At 33.0% G+C, this 26,269-nt stretch overlaps 4 protein-coding genes across 4 annotated transcripts; 2 read left to right on the top strand and 2 right to left on the bottom strand.

Annotated features, from left to right (window-relative positions):
* Nucleotides 1–10,709: 10,709 nt before the first annotated feature.
* Nucleotides 10,710–11,984, bottom strand: LOC112691209. Its single transcript, XM_025565361.1, has one exon. It carries the CDS (start codon nt 11,982–11,984, stop codon nt 10,710–10,712), a length of 1,275 nt encoding a protein of 424 aa, XP_025421146.1.
* A 2,736-nt stretch (nt 11,985–14,720) lies between these two features.
* On the top strand, nt 14,721–15,413 carry LOC112691213. Its single transcript, XM_025565363.1, has 2 exons — nt 14,721–15,116; nt 15,265–15,413. Exons 1-2 carry the CDS (start codon nt 14,745–14,747, stop codon nt 15,274–15,276), a joined length of 384 nt encoding a protein of 127 aa, XP_025421148.1. The 5' UTR covers nt 14,721–14,744; the 3' UTR covers nt 15,277–15,413.
* Nucleotides 15,414–17,586: 2,173 nt separating this feature from the next.
* Nucleotides 17,587–20,186, top strand: LOC112691208 (protein phosphatase 1 regulatory subunit 21-like). Its single transcript, XM_025565360.1, has 3 exons — nt 17,587–17,596; nt 17,938–18,329; nt 19,380–20,186. The coding sequence occupies exons 1-3, from the start codon at nt 17,587–17,589 to the stop codon at nt 20,184–20,186; spliced, it is 1,209 nt and encodes a 402-aa protein (XP_025421145.1).
* A 4,567-nt stretch (nt 20,187–24,753) lies between these two features.
* Nucleotides 24,754–25,572, bottom strand: LOC112691207 (piggyBac transposable element-derived protein 4-like). The gene has a single exon (XM_025565359.1). The coding sequence runs from the start codon at nt 25,570–25,572 to the stop codon at nt 24,754–24,756; it is 819 nt and encodes a 272-aa protein (XP_025421144.1).
* Between the last annotated feature and the right edge of the window lie 697 nt (nt 25,573–26,269).

Here is a 26,269-nt window from a genome sequence, read left to right as displayed (position 1 = left end):
TGGTCCGATTAGACCGAGACTTCTAAATCGGATTTCAAATCATTAAAATCACGGATGGCCTCATTGGTATGGGTGTAATTGGATCCAATAACATATGCATTGATCTGAGGGGCATACGACAGACCATTATCGACCAAGGATATGACGAGCTCATTTGACTCTAAGAACCTTCCTTCACTAATGTTCTGGTTGCCCGCAGAAACATTGGATATGTAACTCCATTGATCTAACCAGGATAGCAGATGTTGGATTGCTGCATCTGGCTCTCTCACTGATACGACTGGGAAGTACCGATCAGCATCGATGGTAGCTGACATCAAGGACCTGTATTGTAAGGTCTTGCCGTCGTACATAATACACATGTGATTGCTGTTGTTGTGCCGCAAGTACGTGGACTCCTTTGGTGCCTCTCCCGTCCTATACTTGATTTTGTTTGACCACTGTTGAACGTAGTGGTGTGGCAAGGGTGAATATGACAACCAGTTGACATCTGAGAATGGATCTATACCGAAGTACTCCATTATCTGGTCTTCGTCCCAGGCCTGCCATGCCCACACAAGGGATTGGACTGATGTGTATCTCCCGATGTCGTTTGTGGCTAATGAAATGGCGGTCTGTTGTGTTCCTGTGGAATAAACGTCATCTCGGGTGGTGTTGAATCCTGACCACATTGAAAGGTTTAAATTTGTTTGAGAGAAGATCAGCGATGTTTGGGCTGCTGTGGCGGTAGCCAACATGTGTATGAATGACCCGAAACCTTGGGCACTTTTGAACGTCATGCCCAACTCATGCGTCAGGATGAGACCTATTCCTGTTGAAACACGATTTAAGGATTGAACGGTGGGTATCGTGTAGTTTGAAGTCATTGCAGTTGGTGTCTCTGCCATCCACCCGCAGAAGTGGCCTGCGTTGCCGAAGATTGAGTTGTAATTCTCAGTCAAAGCGTATCCGGTGCTAGGTAAATGCCATGTTGTTAGGGCACTGAAATTATAGCCGACCATCCTTCGTCTGGCTTGCACGTCAAACTCGGGGTCGCAAGACCAATGGTCTAACAGACCACGTGACCCACGTGCAATATGGTCGTTTGGAAACAGACTCCACCCGCCAGGTACCTGCCAGTTGTACGATGGGTCTCGATCGTTGGTCGGAATTCCGAGCCCCATGTACATAGCACTGTAGAGCTCGGCTACTACAGATAATGCCACATTAGACGAATTTTCCGTGCACAAAGTTGTTGTTATCTGGTTTAAGGCCATTACGCAGTCCTGCTCTATGTTTTCAACGTTGTCATTCTCAAACCATCCTGCCCAGATTTCTGAAAAGTCGGCTTCATGCACATTTGCGCGGTTAAGGAACACAGGAATATTTGTGCCCCTTACATCTATGTTAACTGGACAGGACTGGGATGTGGCCTCAACCAGCACTAGAACTACGCGTTTTGGTCCATCAAGGTGGATGCTGTTGGCCGTGGGCATCAGTCTTAGCACAGATCTTCTTGTGGATGTGTCATCACTGTTGGTGTACCTACTTCGAAATACGTGGTTTATTTTCCCTGTGTACAAGTTTGACGTCGTGAAAGCCGATATATAAGGTATCAGCGCATCGTCACCTACTTGACTCATCTTGATCGGAACCGCTGTCCACTCGTTATCTATTTCGAGAGGGCTGTACTCTGGGTCCGCGTCGTCATTGTTTTCGTCAGTGATGTTAAAATTGCTTTTGCCAAAGCAGTGACTGACGAAGACGTCAAGAGGCATTGCTGTTATCTTGATGCCGGGGTAGGGGGCTGCAAGAGGTGCGATCTCGTAACCAAGGTATTCGTCAAGGTGCCAACCCCTTATCATACGGGACATTATTATCTCAGTGGAATAGCATTGCCTAGACACAGACATAGTCAGACATCCCAACCTGACTACCGCAGCTACTTCCAATATCGATGTTGTTGACGAGGCAGTGTACTTCGCCAGGGCTAGAACGGATGCGGCGTCAACGACGGAGGGTCCTCGTGTCATGGACCCGAGGGCCCCCGTTGCCGCTGGGTCTGACAGTCTTTCGGTTATGGACGTGAACATTGGGCTGTAGGGAACTTTGATGTTGGCCTCAAGTTTTGTTTTCCAAAACGTGGCAGTAAGTACACGCACGGGGACAGTGTCGGAAGACCAACTTTGTACGTCGTCATCCTCGAACCCATCGTTCTGTCCGTCTTCGTCTTCAGACTCAGGGCCTTTACTTGATTCCTCGCCCTGTCCAGGTGGTGGTGGCGCTCCTGGGTTTGTATCTACACCATCGGCAACAGGAGTGGACTCAACTGGTGCCGTGGTGGATGTGGAAGCGGGGAATGTTTCTGGAGCGCCCTGTGTGGATGGGCCCGCACCGTCGTTTGTAGCGCTTCGCACCTTCCGAGTGCGTGTGGTCTTTGCCCTGGTCTTTGGTTTGAAGTAGACCCGAGATTCGATTTTGCCGGTGTTTCGGTCACGTCTTTGGCGGGTGATGTATTCACCCTGTGTTATGGTGGGCGTGGTCTGTTGAGAAGTGTTGTTTCTATGGGCATGCCGAGCCAGGACTCTTTCCCTGTACTGGGGGCTTCCTAGTTGTTTTGGTGTTATTAGGCCCACCCCTCGGAAGAACAACTTTCTCCCGCTTTGGTACATTCTTAGGTCTGTCGCTGTCCATGTTGCGCGGTCCATAACCCCTGGTTCGTCTGGTATCAAGTTTGGTCGGTTGTAGTCGGCTTCTAGGTGGGCTCTGTCTCTGTTGATTTCTTGCACGCCGTCGTAGACGACCTGCACGACAAAGGACCGCGATGACGAGTCCCACGAAGTGTATGATTGCGATTTGCAGCCAGTGCGACTGGCATAGTCGTTTCCAGTTGGTACGTTTGTTAAAGGGGCCGTTGTCGTACCCACCTGTGGTAGCGGGTTGGCTATCCAAGAGGCTAACCCTGCTAGAGGAGTCAGGTCTGGACAGATCGCTGTGGGCAGAAGGCTCTTGTCTGCTCCAGATGGTGTTGGTAAAGCCATCTTCTATCTCGATTATCGTACAATCCTGGAATGACATGCACGCGGAGGCCTCTCTCCGCGACTTATTAGTGAGGTTGTTCCCGGGGTCCGCGGGGCCGGGTTTGGTGGTTCTGTGTGCGGCCACAGACCTCAGCGGAGGATTACTCAACTCTACGCTGGCACAACGTAAATAGCAGAAAGTGTCGGTTAGACGTGTCGAGCTAGGCTTCAGACTTGGAGTGCTAGTTAACGCTGAGGGACTTGATTAGGATGTATCCGATCCTTGCAATGGCATCCCTGACCATTACTACAATATACATCCTTGATAAATTCTTGTTTATGCAAAATTATATTTTTATTCTCTACACTTTTATCTAATATCGGTAATTCTACAATAGTTTCTGTTCTCGGATTTAATGAAATATATTCTATATTATTATCTTTATTCGCAATCTTACTTTCGTTATTAATAATCATTGTTTTATTACATATGTCAATTATCGCTTTATTCTCAGATAAAAACCTATGGCCTAATATACCGTCCTTTGGTATCGGAAATTCTGCTTTTACTACATTAAATTCTACATTAAATTTATCATTATTAATTCCTATTACTAAATTTATAGTTCCTATCGTTTCAATTTTTGTTTCATTTATTCCTTTTAAATATAACTTATTATTTTCATTTATTATTAAATCCTTTCTTAATTTATTTATTTTTATAACATTTACATCGCTACCCGTATCTATAAGTAACTCTAAAGTTTTCGTATTACTAAATTCAGAAGTGCATATTATATGATTTTCCGTCATTATTGATATAACATGGAAGCAGTTTCGGTTTGTTCCGCGGTCGATATATGATTTATCGTACGTGTACCGCGTATCGCGCACGACTCGCTCGCGTTTTCCGAATTTACGTTATTATCATCGTTATTAATATTATTCTGTCTATCGTTAAACATTTTTTTTATAGCATTCATTTATATTATTTCCGTTGTTATTACAATATTCACATGAAATATACTTCATATTATAACTAGTAGATGGTCGTGTAAAATTATTCTGATTAGGTGGTCGAGTATTATGCGTAAAGTTACGTTTATTTGTGCACTGGTTAGCGAAATGATTTCCGTTGCAAATATAACATTTTATCGGTCTTTGCGGCTGATTTATATTATTATTATTATTAGTATTAAAATTTGGTCGCACGAAATTATTATTTGGATTTGTGTTACTTCTAAAATTTTGATTATTAAAATTATTTCTGAAATTTGGTCTTTGTCCATTATTATTATTATTATTAAATTTCCTGAAATTATTCTGATTGTTTGCATTAGATGAATTATTATTATAATTTCGGCTATTAAAATTTCGATTTTTATTTGGATTTTGATTAAATTCATAACTAGACTTATATTCGATTTCTTCCGAACGCGCTAACTGTTTAGCTTCCTCCAACGTACTTGGATTTCTCGCTTTTACAATGGTACGTATCGGACCTATTAACCCTTTTATGTATACTACTAAAGTTTGTTCTTTTATTGTATCGTGAATAATTCTAGCCTCTTTTTCATCTTTATTTGCAGTGCTCATATCACTTAACTTATAAAATAATTTTTCTACGCGATTTGTATAAGTATTTACGTCTTCCCCTTGAAGCATTTTAATAGAATTTAATTCTATTTGTAAAGCTGAAGCGGAATGTTGTGCCTCAAATGTATCGGTTAAATATTTTTTTATGTTTTTCCATTTAGTTGTATCTTTATATTTAATTGCTTCTAAAGCCCTACCACTTAATCTAGTTGTTATGTATTTTATTAAAATCGGTACATTTTTCTTTTCTACGGACTCTATAGCTAAATCACATGCCTGAATAAACTGATAAACATCATCTTCTCCCGTAATTTTTGGTATTAATTTAACTGCCTCTTCCAATTTTAATGTTACTATGTCGCTATTCATTTTCCTTCTAGGTTTTACTTCAAATCTTAATTCCTCAAATTCAGTATTACGACTACTTCGAGTTCTACGATGCTCGCTCTGTGTTCCTACGTTTAATAATTTTTTAGTGTGTTCATCAATATTTTCCTCTTTTACAAAACTTTTGTCAAGATCTTCCACACTACCTTCACTTTCACTTTTTTCCCTATACACCGAATTAGCTACTTTCGATGGAGACGAGTCCGGACTGCTATGCTTACTCATAAAAATTCTTTACCCCTTAACTTTTAATTCTCAATAATTCAATAATATTTTCAATAAATTCAATAATAATAATCTCAATAATTCAACAATAATAATCTCAATAAATTCTTTCAATAATAAATCTTCAATAATAATCTCTTTAAATAATTTTTAATATTATTCCTTTTTATAGTAACTCCAACAAAATAATATTTTTCCCTACCGTATTGAGCCTCTGGCCAGATAAACTCAATAAATTTCACAATAATAATTCTCAATATAACTTCAATATAAACTCAATATAATTTCAATATAACTTCAATATAATCACAATATAATTTCAATATAATCTCAATATAATCTCGGGATCCCCTTTAATAATTCAATAATTCAATAATAACTCAATAATAATTCAATAATAATTCTCAATAATAATTTGGGTATTTAGTTAGAATTTTTAGGTGTCTGGTTTTTTTAGACATAGAATGTTTTCGTTTCTTTTATAAAATTGTATCTTAAAATAATATGGTTATTACAAAATATATGCTTACAAACAATTGTTGATTGAAGACATGTTGTTGACTGAATGATCCGGTGGAGTATCAGCTATTCAATGGAAGTTGAGAAGTTGAAGGACTGCAAGTTGTTCAGCTCCTCGATGGTTCCGATGTGGAATTGCCTTCTATTGAATATCCTACTGACTGCGCCAATTTTTGTTACGTGCCAACCGTTTGATCCGTTAACTCAGTTACAACGTCTCAGTCAACGCTTGTGTGGAAGTGTAGTCAGGAATAATTAAGACTTCTTTTTGAAATAATTAAATTTATTTAACTTATAAAAATTATTCTAACTACAAATTTTGTAAATATTCTAGTGATAGAAATTATTTAAGTCCTAACAATTGTACTTATAAAATAATTGGAAATATTTCTAAGTCCAGACCATAACATACACTGACGTGAAGGTGCTCAGTGCAGCATAGACAAGACTCGTCTGATTTGCCCTTGTTTTCGGGTCCCTTTTATATGTGATATTGTATGTGTGTGTGTAAAATCCCAAGTGTGTGTGTGTAAATGAAATAAGATAATAAAATATGATAAATGTGATGAGTCGTTATTGATTCGGTGTGTGCGTTCTAAAATATGATAATTCTCTATTGATTCTGCATGCGTGTACTATCTCTTGACCAGCCCATACTTATTACAAGATCCAGGATGTGGTCAACCACCCACGTATATGTGACTCCGATATTCATATTCTTATTTAAACAGATAACCATGTGAACAATTTAACTTATTCACACGCCCAGTTTCGATGTTCATGAGGACCTCTTATAACGTGTGTTTTATATTATGTGACTACGCAGTACGCGACATTACATACACCTGCAATGTATGTAATATATTATATTACATATTAATACAATATATAAAATATATTTTGTTTACCAGATTGATTTGATGTGAAATGCTGTAATGATATTATAAAATGCACACACAGCTATAAAATAATGAAGTAAACATGGTATGTATTATATTTTAAAATAATATATTTGTTTTAGTAAATGAGTCTTATAGTATTTTTTTGTAAATCATTTTTTTATTACTTCAAACAGTTATAAAAATTAAAAATCAAATTATATGCAATACTTTTTATAATTCTATTGTTGACGCATATGTTTATTAAGTCCATCGTTCGACTGTGAATCAATTGTGATTTTTACCTCCTACGTACTATATGCTTTAAATGTGTTTTTAATATATTTATTAATTACACATTTATTTTTATATGTTTTACTAAAAAATATTAGAAGATATCTATTGGATGTTTTCATTGATATTGCGTCTTTAAATCATGTTATATTATTATATATTTGTTTTAAATACATGCGATTTGATTTATATTTCCACATTATATAGGGAGATGTCTGTTGTATGTTTTCATTAAACATTTTCTTTGTTAAGGAATAATGCAGTTACTACTTCGGTACTAATGATTAACTAATAAAAACAAACACAACTATAAACTAAAGAAAACATGGTATGCCATGCATTTTTCAACTCATTCTTTCAATTATATATGTTGAATGTTATATTTTCGGTTTGTATAAATAAATCTTACAGTATCAGTTTTTACACTTGGATGAAAGGAAATGAATATAAATTAAAACTTATGTGATATTATAAGGATAATAGTAAACCCAGTATGTTTTAGCCTTAATGTAAATTATTTTCTTTGTACAATATATGCTTTGAATGTGTTTTTAAAACTTATTAATTACATTCATTTTTTTTTTTTTTTTTTTTGATTTACCATAAAATATTAGGGGAGAGCTATGGGATGTTTTCATTGAGAAGGAATTTGATTGACTTTACTGATATTTCTATTATCACAAACAGTTGTAAAATTTAAAAATCGAATTATATGCAACACTTTTTATAATTCTTTTGTTCACATTTGTTAATTAAGTCTATCGTTTGACTATGTTTTAATTGTATCTTTTAATTATGTTAAATAATTATAAATTTGTTTTTTAAATATGTTAAATTCATTAAATTTGATTTATTTTTTAAAATAATATAGGGAGATAGTGTTAGTGCGATAGATGTGTGTCAATGGTTCTATTGATACTATTCAAATCAAACCCAGCTATAAAATAAAGAAATCGTGGTACAGATTACAATTTTTAACACTCTTATTCCATTATGATACAAGTGTTTTTTTTTAAATATCTTGAACTGTATTGTTTACTTGGCTCATAGTGTTTCGCAGAGTAATTAATTAACAAGTGCTCGAACATGAGTGTAGTACTGTTGCCCTTCGTTCGACTATGACTCATTTGTGTCTTTAAATTATGTTAAATTCATTCAATTTGATTAATTTTTCCAAATAATATAGGGAGAGAGCTGTTGAATGTTTTCGTTGCACTTTATTCTTTGGAATGGAATAGAATTCAACGTGTTATTGGTGCTAATGATAATATTCAAATCAAACCCAGCTATAAAATAAAGAAAACTTGGTATGTATTTATACAATATTTAACGCTCAAGTTCCTCTATGATATAAATGTCTTTGTAAAATATCTTAAACTACATATTGTTTATTTTGCTCATAGTGGGTTGCAGATTAATGAATTAACGAATGCTCAAACACCAGTGTAGTACTGTTGTACCCAAGAGCTTGGTTATTATTACACTTTTCTCCTAATATTATAAGAAAAATCTTGGTATAGTTTATTTATTTAAACCGTATCATACTGATATGACTTTATATAATGATAAAAATATTTTCTTTGATTATGTTATGTTTCATATTTGTATACATTATCTTCACATATTTTTTAAGCTTAAAAGCACAAATATGCTATGATTACAAGAAACTTCCACGCTCTGTCTTTCATAAATTATTTATGTTTTTATAAATTCATTCTGTATATTTTTTGTTAAATATTGTCGATGAGTACTTTTATGTTCTATGAATGTGAGAAAGGGGTTGGCGACCTCCACGTGGTCTTTCTTGGATGCGTTTTTCACTGAGAATGATTATAGTGTAAAACGTAACTAACGCCAACATTTATGTATACACACCTATTATAGAGTATTCACTTATCGCTCAAATTTTTTTTTTTCAGTTAACATCAAGGAAGGTCTTACTCCATTTTTATAGTTTTTTGTCTAAAGACTCGCTTTGTATATATATTCATTATTTATTATTGAAAAAATACTTTTTATGCATTAGGTCTTCTTACTTTGAACCGACTGTACTGTATTTGAAAGTTTTTTTACTTTGATAATTTCATGTCTAAAAAAAATGTCAAGTTCTCTAGCGTTTATGATACTTATAAATTGTTGTATCTAAGATACTTTTCATAAAAGTGTCCCTTCGGTAAGTTAAGTTATGGAAGATGATACATATAATGCTTTTGTAATCATAAATGTATATTTTATTCTGTAATTGAAATATCATGATTTATATGCATATTTATACCACTTTTTAAATTCTATTCCATTCTATTAAATATAGTGATAATTTACATATTTAACTATTGTTGAGAAGACACTTAACTTTGCAACAGTACTATTATTATGTTTGATTATTTTCAATTGCACTGCGATTTGCCCTCTGCTATTTCATTTTTTTTATGTACATATAAATGTTTTGTATATTTATTATATTGGTTTTTATACGTTTGACACCATGCATCGATTGTCACTATAGTACCGTAAGTATGGTGCCGTAGTATTTTTAAGAAAACAATTAGGTGGGGGTCTCCTAGATAGCGAACGCCTTTGACGCCGAAGGCGTATCAATTTTCCACCCGTATATTATCAAAAGTTAATAATTATCACAAGCAGTAACCGTGGTAGTATTGCATGATACATTATACCTACATAATAATGTTTTGAATATTATTAATATTAATAATTCATATTATTAATTAAATTGATTAATATATAAATATTAAGCGAATTTCACCCGAAGCGAGGCACACAGAAGCTAGTATATGTTTAATATATATTTTAATAACATTTAAAAAGAATGATAAAAATATTAAGTTTGATAATATTGATAAGACGTAGATATCGTGGATGGTCATACATTCCAGGCGCGGCATGGATTGGAAGGTTTGATATCGGGTGGGGAGAGGGGGTCAAGTTGATGTAGATAAGGCGTGTGGTCAGGAAAGATTACGGTAGGTTTTCACAGCAGCACACGGAGAAGATGGTATCATATAGGGGGAGATATACATAGGTTATATGATCGACCTGGTGACAGGAAGGGGGAAATACACGTAGATCAAGTGATCGATCGGGTGATGAGGGGACGGGGGGAATATACATAGGTTATGTGATCGGTCAGACGACTGGAGCCGGGTGGCGCGCGGGGGTTTTTTATACTACTACTGTCGAATGACGTGAATGTTGACTGCACCATCGCACAACGCCATCCCGTCGCATAGGTCACGTGGGTTTTCTTGTTGAATGTAGCCGTTTGTGCTTCGATGGACGTCGAAAGTACCTACTTATGTTGAAGATTTTACTAGGAATTCTTATAATTATATCAATAATAGCCCTAAACGCATGTATGAATTAAAAGATTTTCAAAAAAAGAAAAATTAAAGCCACATAAAATGCTTCACCCTGCCTCAAACACGCTGGCTATCTAACAGCGTCGCATTAGTCTATTGTCGACCAGCATTGTGAAACAATAACTTAAAATACACTGTTGAACACTACTTTGATCACATATGTTGCGTATCGCATTTAGCTATACAAATCAGTTTCTTTTTTTGCTTTATTTATGTTTCTTTTTATGTAAAATGAAACCATGTTTGCAATGTAAATTATTTTATGAGGGGTTATCTGGTGTTTTATGTATGACGTACGTAAAATATAAAAATACAATTCGTATTTTAAAATACTTACAATATAATAATTAAAAAAACAATAATACAATTTTACGTAAAATTTAAAAATACAATTCGTATTTACAAATATTTACAATATAATAAATAAAATAGAATTAAGAAGATTCATCATCAGAAGTTTCTCCAGTTATTGTCAGCACGCATGGTTCCATTCCTTCAATCAATTCTTCCATGATGTCATCAACTTTCCAAATTTTATTTTCCTCCTCAATAACGTGTTTAATAAAATTTCGCCAATTTTCTACCGTTACCCGTTCTATAGCCGTATAAAGAAGTTGGCGAACGTCGTCAATCTTAAATGTGTTATTCAACCGCTTCACGTACCCTTTTACCATTGCCCATGCTAATTCAATTGGATTGAATTCGCAATGGTACGAGGGTAATCGGAGGACGGTGTGTCTTGTGTCTTTTGCCAAATTGTCGATAATATACGACTTATGACGTGGTTTTAACTCACGTGCTTTAACCAAGAGTTGTGCCTTCAACATTGGGCGGTCAAAAACGACACCTTTGGAATTAAGCCACTCCAATATTTCGGCTTTATTCCAACTGGCAGATGGATATTTTTCGGCTTGGACGGAATGATAAGGTGCGTTATCCATAACCACAATAGAATTGGGATCGAGTCGAGGAAGAATAGATTCAAACCACTCTTTAAAATTATCACCATTCATTTCGTCGTGGTAATCGACGCTATTTTTCTTCGACTCGAAACATAATAGACCGCCTGGTAAAAATCCTTTGTCCGAACCAATATGTAGTATAATAAGGCGTTTTCCCTTACCGATTAGGTTGGATGGACCAGTTGTAAGACCTTTGTTGAACGCATCGTGTTTTGAATTTACCGTTTTGTCCATCCACACGCGGTCCACACAATCACCGGCATTCAACCATGTTTCGTCCAAGTAATATATGGTTCGACCTTCCTCGCAATATTTGCGTATGTCGTATAAGTAATTGCGGCGCCAATTAATCAAGTCTTCCCGCTCTGTCAACACACTGCACCTTTTTCGTTTGGCGAATACGAAGTCCAATTTTTTTATGATATTATACAAGGTGGTACGTTTGAAGTTTGGAAGCGATGGATCTTCGTTCACCTCGTGTAATATCTTATCGATCGTCGGTAGTTCACGACGCAACCAAATACCATGTACCTTTTGCCTTAATCCATTGCGATCTAAATCGTCAATTTTGTCGAAAAGAGATTTTTTTGCTTGATTTTTGTTGGGAGAACTGACAGTTTTCTTCCTTTTATACTCCGATAAGATTCTAATGATTGTTTGACTACCTATACCCGTGGTTTGTGATATTTTAGTAATCATATCATCATACTTCATATCCGAAGACTTCAATGTAATTTCTTTGAACATATTGATGACAATAATCTTTTGACCACTGCTTACATACTGTAAGGAAAAAATATGTAGGCAAAAATAAGTAGCAAGATATTGTATAAAGGTTTAATGATATTAATGGTATTAATGTTGGTACTTAAAAAAACCGTTTAGTAATCAAAATGTTGAAGACAGGTGAATATTGTAGGTAATATCAGCAGCAAAGCGAAAACTGCAAAAAATTAAAATAATATAAGTATAAGTATTAAATATTTATTAAAAAAGTAAAATTGTAATTATTTTATTTGTCAAATCATCAATGTATAAACATTTTTATCGTAAATAATTATTATTTCATTTAGCTTATCATTAACGATAATAATCACGTTGCACGAACGATTTGTACACCGAAAACGAATATTACTACTCATTAAAATATTATATTTACGGAGTTTAAAATTATTGAATCAATTATTGAAATCAAAAATTGTCCCCACACTCGACCTCCTCTAAAAGATAATTCAATCAAATTGGACATCATTAGAACAGCTGTAAAAAGAAAGGGGATAGAATACCTGCATACCAAACCAAATAAAATTATTTTAATAAAAATACGTCAAAGTGGATTTGATACAGATATTGAATATTCTAGTTTAAGATAAGTGCGTAAATTATTATATTGTACCCATAAAAAATTATTTCCGACGTTACCACAAACATTAGAAGATACAATTGATATACTTTCGGCAGAAGGAAACAATATTACAAATTTTAACGACGAAAAATGTTGTCATATTTCTTCGAATAAAAATTTTATTTTATTTACCTGCAAAGTAAATCTACATATGTTGTGTGATAACACACATGTTTTTGGAGATGGTACATTTCATTATGCACCTAAATTCTTTCTTCAACTGTATACAAAACAATTCACGTGTATGTAAATACATTTTACATTCCTGTAATTTATTGTTTACTTCAATTCAAAAACTTAGACATGTACCAATATATGTGGAATGAAATAAAATTATTATTTAAACATTTAACTGGCAAAGAACTAGCTATAAAAAATATCCATGCAGATTTCGAAAAACCTGCCCATTGTGCTGTTTTAAATACATTTCCTAATTATAACATTGAGTGCTGCTTTTTTCATTTAATCCAAAATTTTTATCGCAAAATTCAAAAACATTATTATTTACATAGTAAATACAAAGAATAAAAATCAAAAGTTGGAAATTGGTTAAGATATTTTTATAGGTTATTTACCATCATCTGAAGTTGGAGATGGGTATGCTCAATTGATACCAATTGTTCCCGATGTCGAACACGTTTCTCACTTTGCTGACTATATTTTAAATTATTACGTATCAGAAGATAAAGACTTTAACCTTCTTTTTGGGCAGCAGAACCTTCCGATTCATCACGTACAACAAATGGTCCTGAATCGTTTCACTCTCATTATAATTCACAATTGTATTCACCACATCCAAACATTTTCTAAGTAATTGACATTCTTAAAGATTTTCAAGTTCAAACTATGCTGTAAATATCATCAATTTCATATAATAAAATTAATGTTCAAATAAATGAGACACTTAAAAAACACAACATACTACATGCACGATGGGCACAATATAAAAATGGTGAGATATCTCAATTGACGTATTTTGAAGATTATTCGACAAATATTTCAAGCAGCTCGAATTTAAAAAATCAATAATTTGACAAATTTTATATTGTACCTAATGTACTACTTATTTTTTAATATTTTTATCTTTAAAAAGAAGTAATCATACATATTTGATATTATTATAAAAAAAAAACAATAATAATAATAATAAAAATAAGAAACAGCATTTTTAACCATGTCAAAGACAGTTCTAAGCCTGTTAAAAATAAAATGGGAAGCAAAATGCTGGTCCAAACGAGTTGCGTTTTAGAAAAATTGTTCGCATATCGATAAAAAGAGTTCATTTTGAAATAAAGTGTGAATTCGTCTTTGAAAATGTAGAAGACATTCTAAAACCAACGATACTTAGGGCTATTATTACCCAGTTAGATGACGAGGCATATGAAGCGATAAGATACAAAGATATTAGAACGTGGGAAGAGTTGAAAGCCTATCTTAGGATCAGGTTTGGTACAACACACTCAGTATTATATTTACAGAAACGATTAAATAACCTTAGGCAGCTAAACAATGAAAGTGCCAGGGATTTTGCAGGGAGAATAGAAAAAGCATACCAAGAGTTAACACATGCAGAGACAAGAGGAAAACCGGCAGAGGAAGCGCGAATAACAGCACGAAATATTCAGGGAAATGCGTTAAATATTTTTATGACTGGGGTACCCGAAGCTATCAATATTATTCTACAGGCACGGAATGTCACCACTCTCGAACAGGCAATTGTAATCGCAACTGAACAAGAAGAGAATTTCAGAAAAGTTAGATTTGATAACCCTAAGTGGAAAGGGGGTTTTAAAGGGACAAATGAGAAGCAAACGTCAAGCAAGGAGCGTATTAAATGCCATCGTTGTGGGAAAATGGGACATTACGCGAATGAATGTAGAAATACCGAACCCAGAACAACAAGTTTTAGGAATCCGAGCAATTCGAATTGGAATAGAAATGATCCATCAGGCGGGCAGGTTAAAATATGCCATTACTGTAAAAATGAGAACCACGTTATAAAATATTGTAGGAAAAGGATGTTCAATGAAAATAAAAAACGACTGTCCGATAATCATACTGAAGGTAGGACGGTAGATGAGGTTAACCCGAATAACGTTCGAATGATAGCAGAGGTAAAAGAAGAGCACATTACATGTGAATCAAAAAGCTTCCGAACGAGAAAACTCAAATTTTTAGTAGACACAGGAGCACAAAAGAATATAATTAAAATATCAGCATTGGACGGGCGAGTTATCATTAACGAAAGTGACAAGCGAAACATAAAAGGAATAAATAAAATACCTATTAGCACGTTTGGCACAGCGCGAGTTTCTATTAGTATTCAGGGGGCCACACGAGTCATAAAATTCGACATTGTAAACGACGATTTTGATATTCCGGAAGCTGAAATAATAGGGCGATCATTTTTAAAAGAGAATCGGGTACATTGGAATTTTGAAGAGGATATTTTATCGATACCCGAAGACAATAAGCCTCACGAAATTATTATTCCTCCACGCAGTAATTGCGTGTTAATGATACAAAACACGGATCAAATTCAGGAGAATTCGGTAACCATTGCCAGACAGGAACTAAATGACGATGTAATAATTGCGAACAGCATAAGCCCGGTGTAAGGTAACAAAATTGTAGGAAGCATTGTGAATATATCCGAGCAACCTTACGTCATTGACGAATTGACAACACTTAATATTCAGTGGGAGCCATATCAGGACAACGTGCGTGTTGTCACGTCCGAGGCGGACGAGACTAGACTAAGACGATTAAAGCAATTAAATAAAACAGATCATTTAAATAACGAGGAAAAACAATTTAAAATAGTAGATCTGACTCAAAGGAAGGAAGCACTCATATTAGAAGAACATGCGGTTACTCTAGAACGAATTAGAATTGCAGCAGAGGAAGCTTTAAAGGGGTTTCAAATTGTAAATAATTTTATTTTTATAAATATACTTCTTGCACAATATTCCATGAAAATGGATACCATAGGGGAAATAGTGCAAGCTGCGAAAACAGGACAAATACATCCAAGCCTGCTTAGCCCTTCTGAACTCCTCGAACAATTTAAAGACATAAAGTTAGAACGTCCAAGTGGGACAGATCTACCCATAGAATTAGATCTAGGGGATTCCTACGAATTACTTAAATTCTCGGAACTGGCTGTATATTATGACAATGACCGTTTAGTTTTTAAGATAAGCATACCATTAGTTTACCAACATACATTAACTCTGTTTCATTTAATACCTAAGCCAGTATGCGAAAGCAATAATTGTATTTTTATTAAACCTAGTTATAAGTTTTTGGCCGTAAGCCGATCCAAAGATCTTTACTCCACTTATGATAATTTTGAACAAACAAATTGTAAATGTTCACGTGACTTCCTACTTTGTCCTGAAATCCATCCTTTACATCCAAGGAGTGGAAAACTAATTTGTGAGATTTTACTCTTACAAGATCCAAAGGAAGTACCTGAAGATTGCAGCCTAATGCACGTATGAATCGCTACATCAGTGTTTCACAAACTTAAATTTAAGAATGAGTAGTTATACACCACAGAAAGCGAAACACTGTTTGTTACATGTGATGAAGACAAACAATCGACCAGCCACACGATCAAGGGGGTTGGAAAGATATTATTAAACGAAACATGTAAGGCGTATGCAACTCGAGATATACTAATTCCGGGACGTGTACACAACCAGGAAGAATACCAAGATTTTATCCCAGGATCAGTCATACCTGATTTAGACAAGCGGTTGTCACTAACAGTTACCGGGGATATTATGAGGACCAAGCATGTTGTCGAAGGCAAGATGGGTGATCTAGTACAGGTAGCCAAAACTCCCGAGCAGCTGGAGAGCGGAAATAAAATCAGGCAATTAGAGCAAGGACAACAGCATGGTCACTACTTCCTATTAGCTATAGGCACTATCCTTGTTATGGGTCTTGTCGTACTGGCCATAAAATATAGTAACCAGTTAATCACAAAAAGAATCGAGGCACAGACAAGACAAATACGCCATCAGTCCATTCCATTAAGACAAACTGCATCCAGAGAGGAAGGTCCAGGTGAAGAACACCCATTGGAAACAGAGGAACCAATACAAAGGGGATACTACCCAACTTTAGATTTACAATACTACGAAACCCAAGGGCTTCGTTCTGATGGGGGAGGAGTGTAGTAATCCCATAGGTATTACAAGCACGTCGACTGTAAGCATAGTAATTCTATCCGGGTTACAAAACCTTTGGGTAGTGCGAGCACGTCGAAGGTAATACCTTATAGACTAACCGAGGCCATGGAGACCTCGGCACCCATGAATCTCTTTTCCTGTTTCCTTATGGTATTTCCGTTTTCCTTATTGTCGACCTTACAGAAGTACGTAAACGTAGGAGTAACACTAGTATATATACGGATACGTTTGTATACTAGGACAGAACTAACTTGAGTCTTCGCCTCAACTCGTAGTCTATGTTTCACTCCTTGCGGCTGAACCGTAGATTACCTTAGTACTTAGTTAGTTTTCACTGTACTTGTTTAAATTCATTTAATAAAGTCTTACGTACATTTAACGTTCGTGTATTTTGTCTCAACCTCTGACGTTTTCCATCTATCAATCAACAACGAGGTCTCCGTCATTAAATAATCGTACGAGCTCAACCCTATCAAGTCGAGGCTCGCTACACATGTGTGGTAACCTTAAAAACGTAGTTTTAACTACTATTTTATTTTTTTCTACATTTCTGAACCATACTGATTACAGCCCATCATAGTAATTATAAATAATTCCTCAATTTAAGTTTCCGTTTTTAAATTACTTAAAACGAGTTGAAGAAAAAAATCTACAGTAAATATATTATACAATTTCTTATTCAAATTTTCACTTAACTACATTCTGATTTGAGGTAAAATAAATTATTACTTTTGGATGATTCATTATGGATCATGGTAACCACTTATACATGAAACATTAAAACATTTAGTTTCTTAGTAACTACGCAATAAAATAGTATATAAATTAAAAAATAAACAAATACAATGATATTTTTAATTCGAAAAACATTTTTAACATCTAATTTTTTTTAAAATACTTAATAAAGAACTTAAATTTTAATATTATATTATACGATTTGGTAAGTAAAAATGTTTTAACTTCTATAGTTGTTTTATTTTTTGTTTGTTTATTTCAAGAGTCTGGAAATTTAGTGAGGCATTATTATTATAAATGAATTCTCAAATTTCAAATCAAAATTGTATGTATGGTAACTCAAATCAATGTGGATGTTCAGGTATTGAAATACCAGATGTAAGCTTAACAGCAGGTAGGAATCATACACTGGATGGAATGTGTGAAGCTAGTAATGATTCATTAGAAGCAGAGGTATTAGAGTTAAAAATCCAGTTAGAAAATCTTCAAGAGACCATTGACGAAATAAAGAAAAGTCACAAACAATGTTATTGTAGTCTTACTCAAGATTATGACAAATTAGTATTAGATTATAATCAAATAGAAAATAATATATCAGAAATACAAAAGGATAACTGTGTTATGCGAAGCACTAAACATTCTAAAAATCAGAAAGAGTTACAAATGGTCAAAGAAATCGATGAATTAAGATTTTTCTTAAAAAAAAATAAAGAATGCAATGACATTCTTCAAGATAAAACTCAGAAGGAACAAGTAAAAATTTCAATATTTTATAAATATTTTTCTCTACAAACTTGAATATCAATAATATTTTATAAAACACATTTATATGTATGTATAAAATAACTTATAGTAAGTATCTATCTAGATTCTTAAAACACATTTTTGTTGAAAATGATTTTGACTTTATATTTGTGTACTTTTAATATTAGTTAAATATATTCAACTATGTAATTTAATACATTCAGTTTCATTTCATACTTTAATAATTCATACTGAATAATTTAAGAGTGAGAAATTAAAAAAGTATTGACCATCATTTAACATTTTAAAGTTTTATCAAGTTAAATAGTTTCAACTAATTTAAGTGTAAGATCAAAAAAAATCGTGTCTGTTGTTACGTGCCGTCAGTTCAACCGTTAAGATTGTCAAATAAATAGTCAACTTTCATAAATTTACAACTGATATAATATTTATTTAAGTTTACGTAATTGTGTAAAAAAAATAAATTCAAGTTAAATACTTATTAGTTAATATGTTTTAAGTTAACTAGTGTCTCTCTCGGACAGGACTAAAACACATCTTAATAATGATGTGTTAAGGACTACTTTATATACCCCGTTCTTATGGGATATTTGACCTGGCCATAGTTTGTAATGATATTAATATTATTGACCCCCTTCGAAAAGTATCTAATATCCAATTTTATAATGCCTTATAAGGGCATGTTTTTGATATTATTACGGTCATTGCAAACAATGCCAGTTATTTGTATGGGACTTCTCTTTAAGATTTGGATATCATGTTGTTTTCACATATAGTGTAATTTTTATTTACGTATGTAATAATGTATATTATAATATAAGCTCTACTGTTATTTATGTGGACCCCTATGTATTAGTAGTCGTAAGGACCTACATTTATGTATGTCTGTAACACTGTAAAAATGAAAAATTATTCATTGTTTTCAGATTTTCTTATAGTACTTTATAGTTTAGAGTAATCATTGTTTAGTAATTAATTGGATAGATCTTAAATGTCTTACATTATTTACACTAGTGTTAAAATTATTATTTTTAACAGTCATGTGGCGATTTACTGAAAAAACAACTGTGTGATTTGGAAAACGTAATTCCTTGCAAAACTATTGAAATGGAAATATCACGATGCAAATTGACCGATGTGGAAAAAACTATTTGTTGCGAAAACGTAAAATTGCAAGAGTTACAACGGCAGAATGCTGAACACGAGAAAACAATCAAGGATTTAACGTCCGAATACCAGGAACTGGAAGCTAAATTGTTGGCGCTCAAAGAAAAAGGTCCGGTAAAGTTGGCTGCAGCCAATCAATCCTTGGAGACAAATAAGGTGGAACTAACCGATGCTTGCACAACGGCAGCAGATTGGAAAGCCAAGTGCGATAACGCGGAAGACGAGTATCGAAAATTGGAGACGACCATCTGCGAGGAGAAGTTGGAAGCAAAATCAGTGCTCAATGATCTCTGCAGAGAGAGTGACCGGTTGACCGCTCAATTATCGGAAACGTCCAACAGTTTATCAGTTGCAAGGTGTGACAGCAAGCAACTATTGGCTTGTGTTAGAACAAAAACCAATCAATTGGACGAATTAAAAACCGAGAGGGAGGTGTTGAAAAAACGGGTGAATCAGTATCGCTTGCAGCAGGCAGTGCAGCAGGCAAAGATCGATGTGGAAACCAAAATGATCGAAGACCAGAAAACCCTCAATAACCAAAGGCTGATAGCAATCAAAAACGAAATAGAAGCTCTTAAACAGGCGAGCAATCAACGTGAGGAGATTATAAAGATCGCGAGGAACGAACTAAATGGAGACTGTTTGACAAATCGATCAATCCAACGGTTTTCGATGTAGGATGTATTTATTATTTTGTGTAATAAATAACAAATCTTTAATAGCTGATGACGACTTTGCATTATAACTAATAGTATGATAAGTATTTTATTAGTTTGGATTGGTTTTCTGTAAATAATAAAATTATGTAAATTATTTCCTGTAAATAAAAAATATTTATAGAAAATCAACTCAAACTGATACAATTGTACTCGTAGCTAACGTATCATAATAATCAAACGTACACAGAAGAATAAAATATAATTAAATTTGTTTAATAAAATATATTTTTGTAAACTTGAACGTGTTTCTTCAAATAAATATTATTCAACGTGTTCTCGGCATTTTTTACAATTATGAAAATTTGAACTTTAATACTTTTTAAAAAATGCATTTATTAATAATAATTTTAATACGAATAGTTGTCAATAATCATTCAAGTTTTTATATGATTTAATCTCAAGCTTGTCAAGCTTGTGTACCGTGCTATACACATAACACGTATTCTTTTGCTATATTTGTACTTTAAAATTTAAATCAGTCCCAAATACTGTTGGAATTTGCACATATTATTTTGAATATCCCATTGTATCGTTTCCCTTACATAAACGCATTGTTTATGTTGAGTTATGAAAAAGACAACCGATAATTTGAATATCGACGATTTTGTTCCAAAATCGGCAACGCTGAAGCAATGCAGAAATTAATTGTGATTATATTTTGGAGAGAGTGAACAACTTTTATTTATTTTTTTTTAATACAAATAGGACTGCCTGTCAAACAGGTTGCCTATAATGTCACGCAATTTCAAACTTCAGTTTCACGCAGTCGTATTTTTTTAGTGAGTATACGCTTTAATGTGTTTGATATGAAAATTAGAGGTGAATATAAGGGGAGAATGAGAGCCATTTTCCCCCAAATGTCACAAAACAAAACGATAAAAAAATTCTAATATTATTATATAATATTATATGTCAAAGGTGCTCGACTTGGAAAAATTATAGAAGGGAATTTACAAGAAAATTAAAGACTACTTGAAAAAAAGAACGTGCCCAAAACTTTTTAAGCATTATAAATATAACATAATTATAGTAGGAGGATGCTAAAATTTCTGAAAATTAGTTTGAGTACTCCATTCCCCCTCTACCGCCTCAAGTCGAACACTGTATGTCAAGCAATGATAAAAATTATATTTTTCTATTGGCGTCACAGATTAACAATACGCATTCTGGTGGAGAGTATCTTAACTTGCCGATTCGGGATAGATAATGGAGTGCATACTGATATGGCACTGTGATTTCTCGTTTGTGTTTGACATTTACTAAAACATCTTTTGACTTATAATTTTGTTTAATTCGTTCTGAATTATAAAACATTTTATTTTTCAGTGTTATTCATTTTTATTTTGTAAATCGTTTCAAGTTTTTCGAGTGCAATATTTTAAATCACATTGGTATGTAGTACACAGGACGTTTAAATTTCTATAGTATTAGTCAATAGTCCATATATCTACATATGTTATTATTGTTTTATCTTATATATTTACAGAAATGGCAGTTCAAAAAAAAAGTAATAACTATTGCTGTGTGTATGGTTGCACAACTTTTTATTCATCTGATGATAGTATAAGTTTCCACCGATTGCCAAATCCAAAAGATCCAAAAATATTATTGAAAAATAGTTTTGGTATTGAAGAATTGGTCGTAGGTTTTGGGCTATCAAGTTAAAACTATCTAAGATTGCATTAGCAAAAAAACATTTACAAGTGTGTTTAAAACATATTACTCAAAGTGATTACTTTCCACAAGGTAAGTTATTACTTGTTATGTATCTATCTAACACTCTTTAATATTCGATTCAAGTTCTAGTGTAATAAATTGTAATATATAATATTAATATATTATTTAGGATTAAAAGGACAACGTTCACGTCTTAAGACTATTGCTATTCCATCTCTAAATTTACTTAAATCTTCGGTGCTCCCGTCATCACCAAAAAAGAGAACATATCGAAAAAAAAAGTTAATGATAAAGTAGAGTTATGTAAAGTAAGAAATTATTGTATTTTTATATCTACTTGTATTTTACATACTTTCTGAATTGATTTCTAATGTCATAATGAGAATTTGGTACCAGATCACTTTGATAATGATAGTTTGAAATTCAATGAAACCAATGATAATTGTCAATGATATTTTCAATGAACTTAAAATTATCCAAAACAACGGAACACAAGTATCAAGTGGTGACCATAACACCATTGATTTCTTTAATTGATACTAAAAAAAAATTAATAACAATAACAGGAATTTATTCTTTTGACGTGTTAGATGAAATAGTAGACTTACATAAAAAATATTTTCTTGATCAAAGAACACACAGACTTAATTTAAAAGAACGTATTATCACGGTATTCTTAAAATTAAAACAAGGTCTGTCTTGCCTTTTTAAGTATATTATTTAATGATTTAACATCTGAAAATTGTCGTTCTACTTAGTTAATATAATATAATAATAGTTTAATAATCCCCCAACTTGCCTTCGTATTTCAGTCTTTAATATATTGGCTTTCTAAGCAAGAAATTTCATCAAATACTCCATTTTGCTTTGACAATTTTAATAATGTAAGAGTTGTGCTAGATTGTACTGAAATTTCTTTACAAAGACCTAAATGTTTAACATGCCGCATTAAATGTTATAGTAATTACAAATCTACCTTTAAATTAACGTTCTTAGTTGGGATTTTTCCAGGTGGCCTAATAACTTATATTAGTAAACCTTATGGAGGCAGATCTTCAGATAAACCTATATTCATACAGAGTAATCTAATTGAAAAAATGAAACCACCTGTTGCTATAATGGTTTCTTATTGACGATATTTGCAAAAAAAAAGATATATCCATAGTCCGACCTCCTTTTTTAAGGAAACAAAAGCAGTTCAGTAAAGAAGAAGCTCTATTATCGAAAAATGTTGCCAAAACTATGGTCCATATTAAACGAGTAGATCAAAGATTGAAAATTTTTAAAATATTTCAACTAACATTTCTTTGGGCACATATTCATTTAGCTTCTGATATAATTACAATAATCAGAGGCATATGTAATATTAGTCCACCAATTTTTTCTCTTGATAAATTTATTAGTTCATTTTTGTTAACTTTTGTATTTGTAAATATTGTAAGTACGTTTATATTTAGTTGGTTTGATACATTACTGGTTGCATTTCGTTGTTTTTCGTTTTATTCTGCTTCGTATTTGATAAACTTACGTTCTACTTATCAGATTACAATGAGTGACAATGAGGAACTTCTGTACCAGAAAACAATAGAAATTCATCATATCCAGATTCTCCACTACCAATTCGACCAATTGATGGTAATTTTTTTAAATTTTTACCTGAAAAATCATGCACATCTGAAAGTAAAACGGTGGTTCAATGCGTAAAATGTTTATGGAAGTTCTTCTTCTAATTTTGTTACACATTTAAAATGTCACCATGGCCCTGATGCAGCAGAAGAATATAAAAATCATTTGAGATCAATTGGACCACCAAATAAGAAAGTTTAAACTTCTGTTAAGCAATTAAAAGTAAAACAACACAAAAAAACTTCGAAAGTGAAATTATGAATTTTTTTTTTTACATTCAATGATACCTTTGAGATGTATAGATTACCCATATTTTAAAAACATTTTTAATACTTTAAATATATCCAATTCTGAACTTCATATTTTAAGCCGGCGATCTCTTTGTCGAAAAATTGATACTTATTATTAAAAAAACCAAATTGAAATAAAAGAAAACTTAAAAAATGTATAATTTATTTGTACTACTGTATATTTTTAGTCTGGAAAAAAGAAGTTTTCTAGGAGTAACGTGTCACTGGATTTCGTCGACTAATTTAAATCGGATATCAACGGCTTTAGCATGTCGTCGTTTGAAAGGAAGTCATAATTGCGTTAAAATTTCTGATCTAATTAATGAAATACATTTGGAATTCAGCTTGAATCCTACTAAAATTATCGCAACAGTTAGTGATAATGACAGTAATTTTGTAAAAGCATTCAAAACTTTTGGAGTCAATAAAACAAATATAATTTTTTTCGAAGAGGAAAATTTATTTAATAATATATTAATAGCTTAAACTTATCAGAGTTTAATTTAGAATTTAACGAAAGTAATCAATTTCAAAATGACGTACACAAGACAGATGTAGAAAATATATTGCCAATACACTTTAGATGTTTCGCACATACTCTTAATTTATGTGTAACTGCAGATATAAATAAACCCGGACATACCGGCATTGCAGGGAATGAAATAGCGGACAAATACGCTAAACTTGCCGCATCTAACAAAAACACAACCAAACTAAATATATCCAAAAAGGCAGTCAAAACACAAATAAAAAAAAAAAATGGCATATACTCTGGAACGATCAAGACACAAAACTAAACCAGATAAAAAGAACAACATTCAGTTGGGAAAACCATGAATTTAACCGAAAAGAAGAAATCACTATAAATCGACTCAGAATTGGGCACTCCAGATTAACACATGGATACCTCATGGCAAATTATTATAATAATCATTAATACTTCACGTCAATCTCGCCACTTAACCACACACACACACCTTTTTCAGTATACTTACCAACACTCCTCTCTCCTACTTTTAATTTTATCGAAGTTATGTCCTTAGGATTATCTTTCCTATTTTGTCTCAAAGTCCCTGTACAATAAGTTTCTTTACTCAAAAGATTATGGGCTAATTTAATACTGTTATAATAATTATCCATATAAAGTGAACGGCCACTATAAAAAAGTCCTTCCATGAGTTTTTCGACCACGTACTCGGTGTGACAGCAATCCAAAGACATATCATGTCCTTGCCCTGAATATATCATTACTCGGTGCACAAGACCAATAGATTCTGTTAGCATGTAAAATTTTAAAGTTTTATTTTTAATATATTGTCGAAAGACAAGTCTGCCACGAAATAGAACCATCGATTCATCAAGCACTAAATTTTTACTTGGTTCATACACTTCTTCCATTTTCTTATTGAAATAGTTTTCAATATTTTCTATTTTATTTAATCGATTACTAGACTTAAAATGAGAAAAGTGTAGAGCTCTCAAAATTAGCATGAATCTATTTCTACTCATATGTGATCGAAAAAATTTTAAATCAAACAACTCACTTTTTTTCCAGTAGTCTTCTAAACGATTTGTTCTTATTTTTCCGGTATGAAAACGTAACGCTAAAAATATTTTAATTTCTTCTACAGTAGTATCTTTCCATTGAGAAATTCTTGTTGATACACTTCCAGAAGAAGCTAAAAATATTTCTACAGCGTATAAATTTGTTTCTTGCACAATTAATTCGATCAGGTCATTGGTAAATAGCATACTAAAATAATGTATTGGTTTATCTCTCTGTGGTCGCGTTTTTAAATCGGCAACTTGAGAAAACGGAACTTTGATTACATGTGGTGGATCATCAACCCACGCATAATTTGTGGATCGCCTTTCTACTGGCCGAGTTCTAATTACTGGATCTACTGCATTATCATGACTACTTTATTTTGTGCACTACATTTAAGATCACAATCTTCATCGGGCTGAATCTCCTCCCAGGTCTGATTCTAAACTAAGATCAAAATCTTCGTCAGAGTTTTCCAAAATAGCTCTTCATCAGTCAAAACTTTTTTTACATTCCCTACATCTTTATACGATGGGCCAGGTGGAAGGTCCATTTATATTTAAAATAATAATTTTAAATACTCGTACTGTATAAAATAATTAATTAATGTATATTAAAATGTAGTTTTAATATTAATTATTATAAATATATAACAATAATATTAATTATTACTATTTTATTATCATTTTAAATCCAAATACATTAAAATTTAGCTGAAGTGTTCACCATTAAGACCATAAAAAATTATGTGTGTATGTACAAAGCCGATGAGAAAAAGAAAACTAAAATAAACTATTCGCATGACAACAGCGTGTTGTCATCGGCGTTGAACGTGTTAATACAACAGGGGTGGCACTAGACATTTATTTCTGGGGGGGCAGGATCCGGGCAAAAAAATTTTCG

The sequence above is a fragment of the Sipha flava genome, unplaced genomic scaffold (genome assembly GCF_003268045.1).
Source record: "Sipha flava isolate LNK unplaced genomic scaffold, YSA_version1 574_pilon_pilon, whole genome shotgun sequence".
Lineage (NCBI taxonomy): Eukaryota > Metazoa > Arthropoda > Insecta > Hemiptera > Aphididae > Sipha > Sipha flava.
Note: the sequence above shows the minus strand (reverse complement) of the source record. Positions and strands in the feature narration are given on the sequence as shown.

What these genes read in the sequence shown, in the direction of transcription:
- LOC112691209 (XM_025565361.1), bottom strand. Translation starts at nt 11,984, where the DNA reads ATGTTCAAAGAAATTACATTGAAGTCTTCGGATATGAAGTATGATGAT.
- LOC112691213 (XM_025565363.1), top strand. Translation starts at nt 14,745, where the DNA reads ATGATAGCAGAGGTAAAAGAAGAGCACATTACATGTGAATCAAAAAGC.
- LOC112691208 (XM_025565360.1), top strand. An exon ending in ATAAAACTCAGAAGGAACAA is followed by an intron (nt 18,330 to 19,379) that starts GTAAAAATTTCA and finishes TATTTTTAACAG; the next exon opens with TCATGTGGCGATTTACTGAA.
- LOC112691207 (XM_025565359.1), bottom strand. Translation starts at nt 25,572, where the DNA reads ATGCTATTTACCAATGACCTGATCGAATTAATTGTGCAAGAAACAAAT.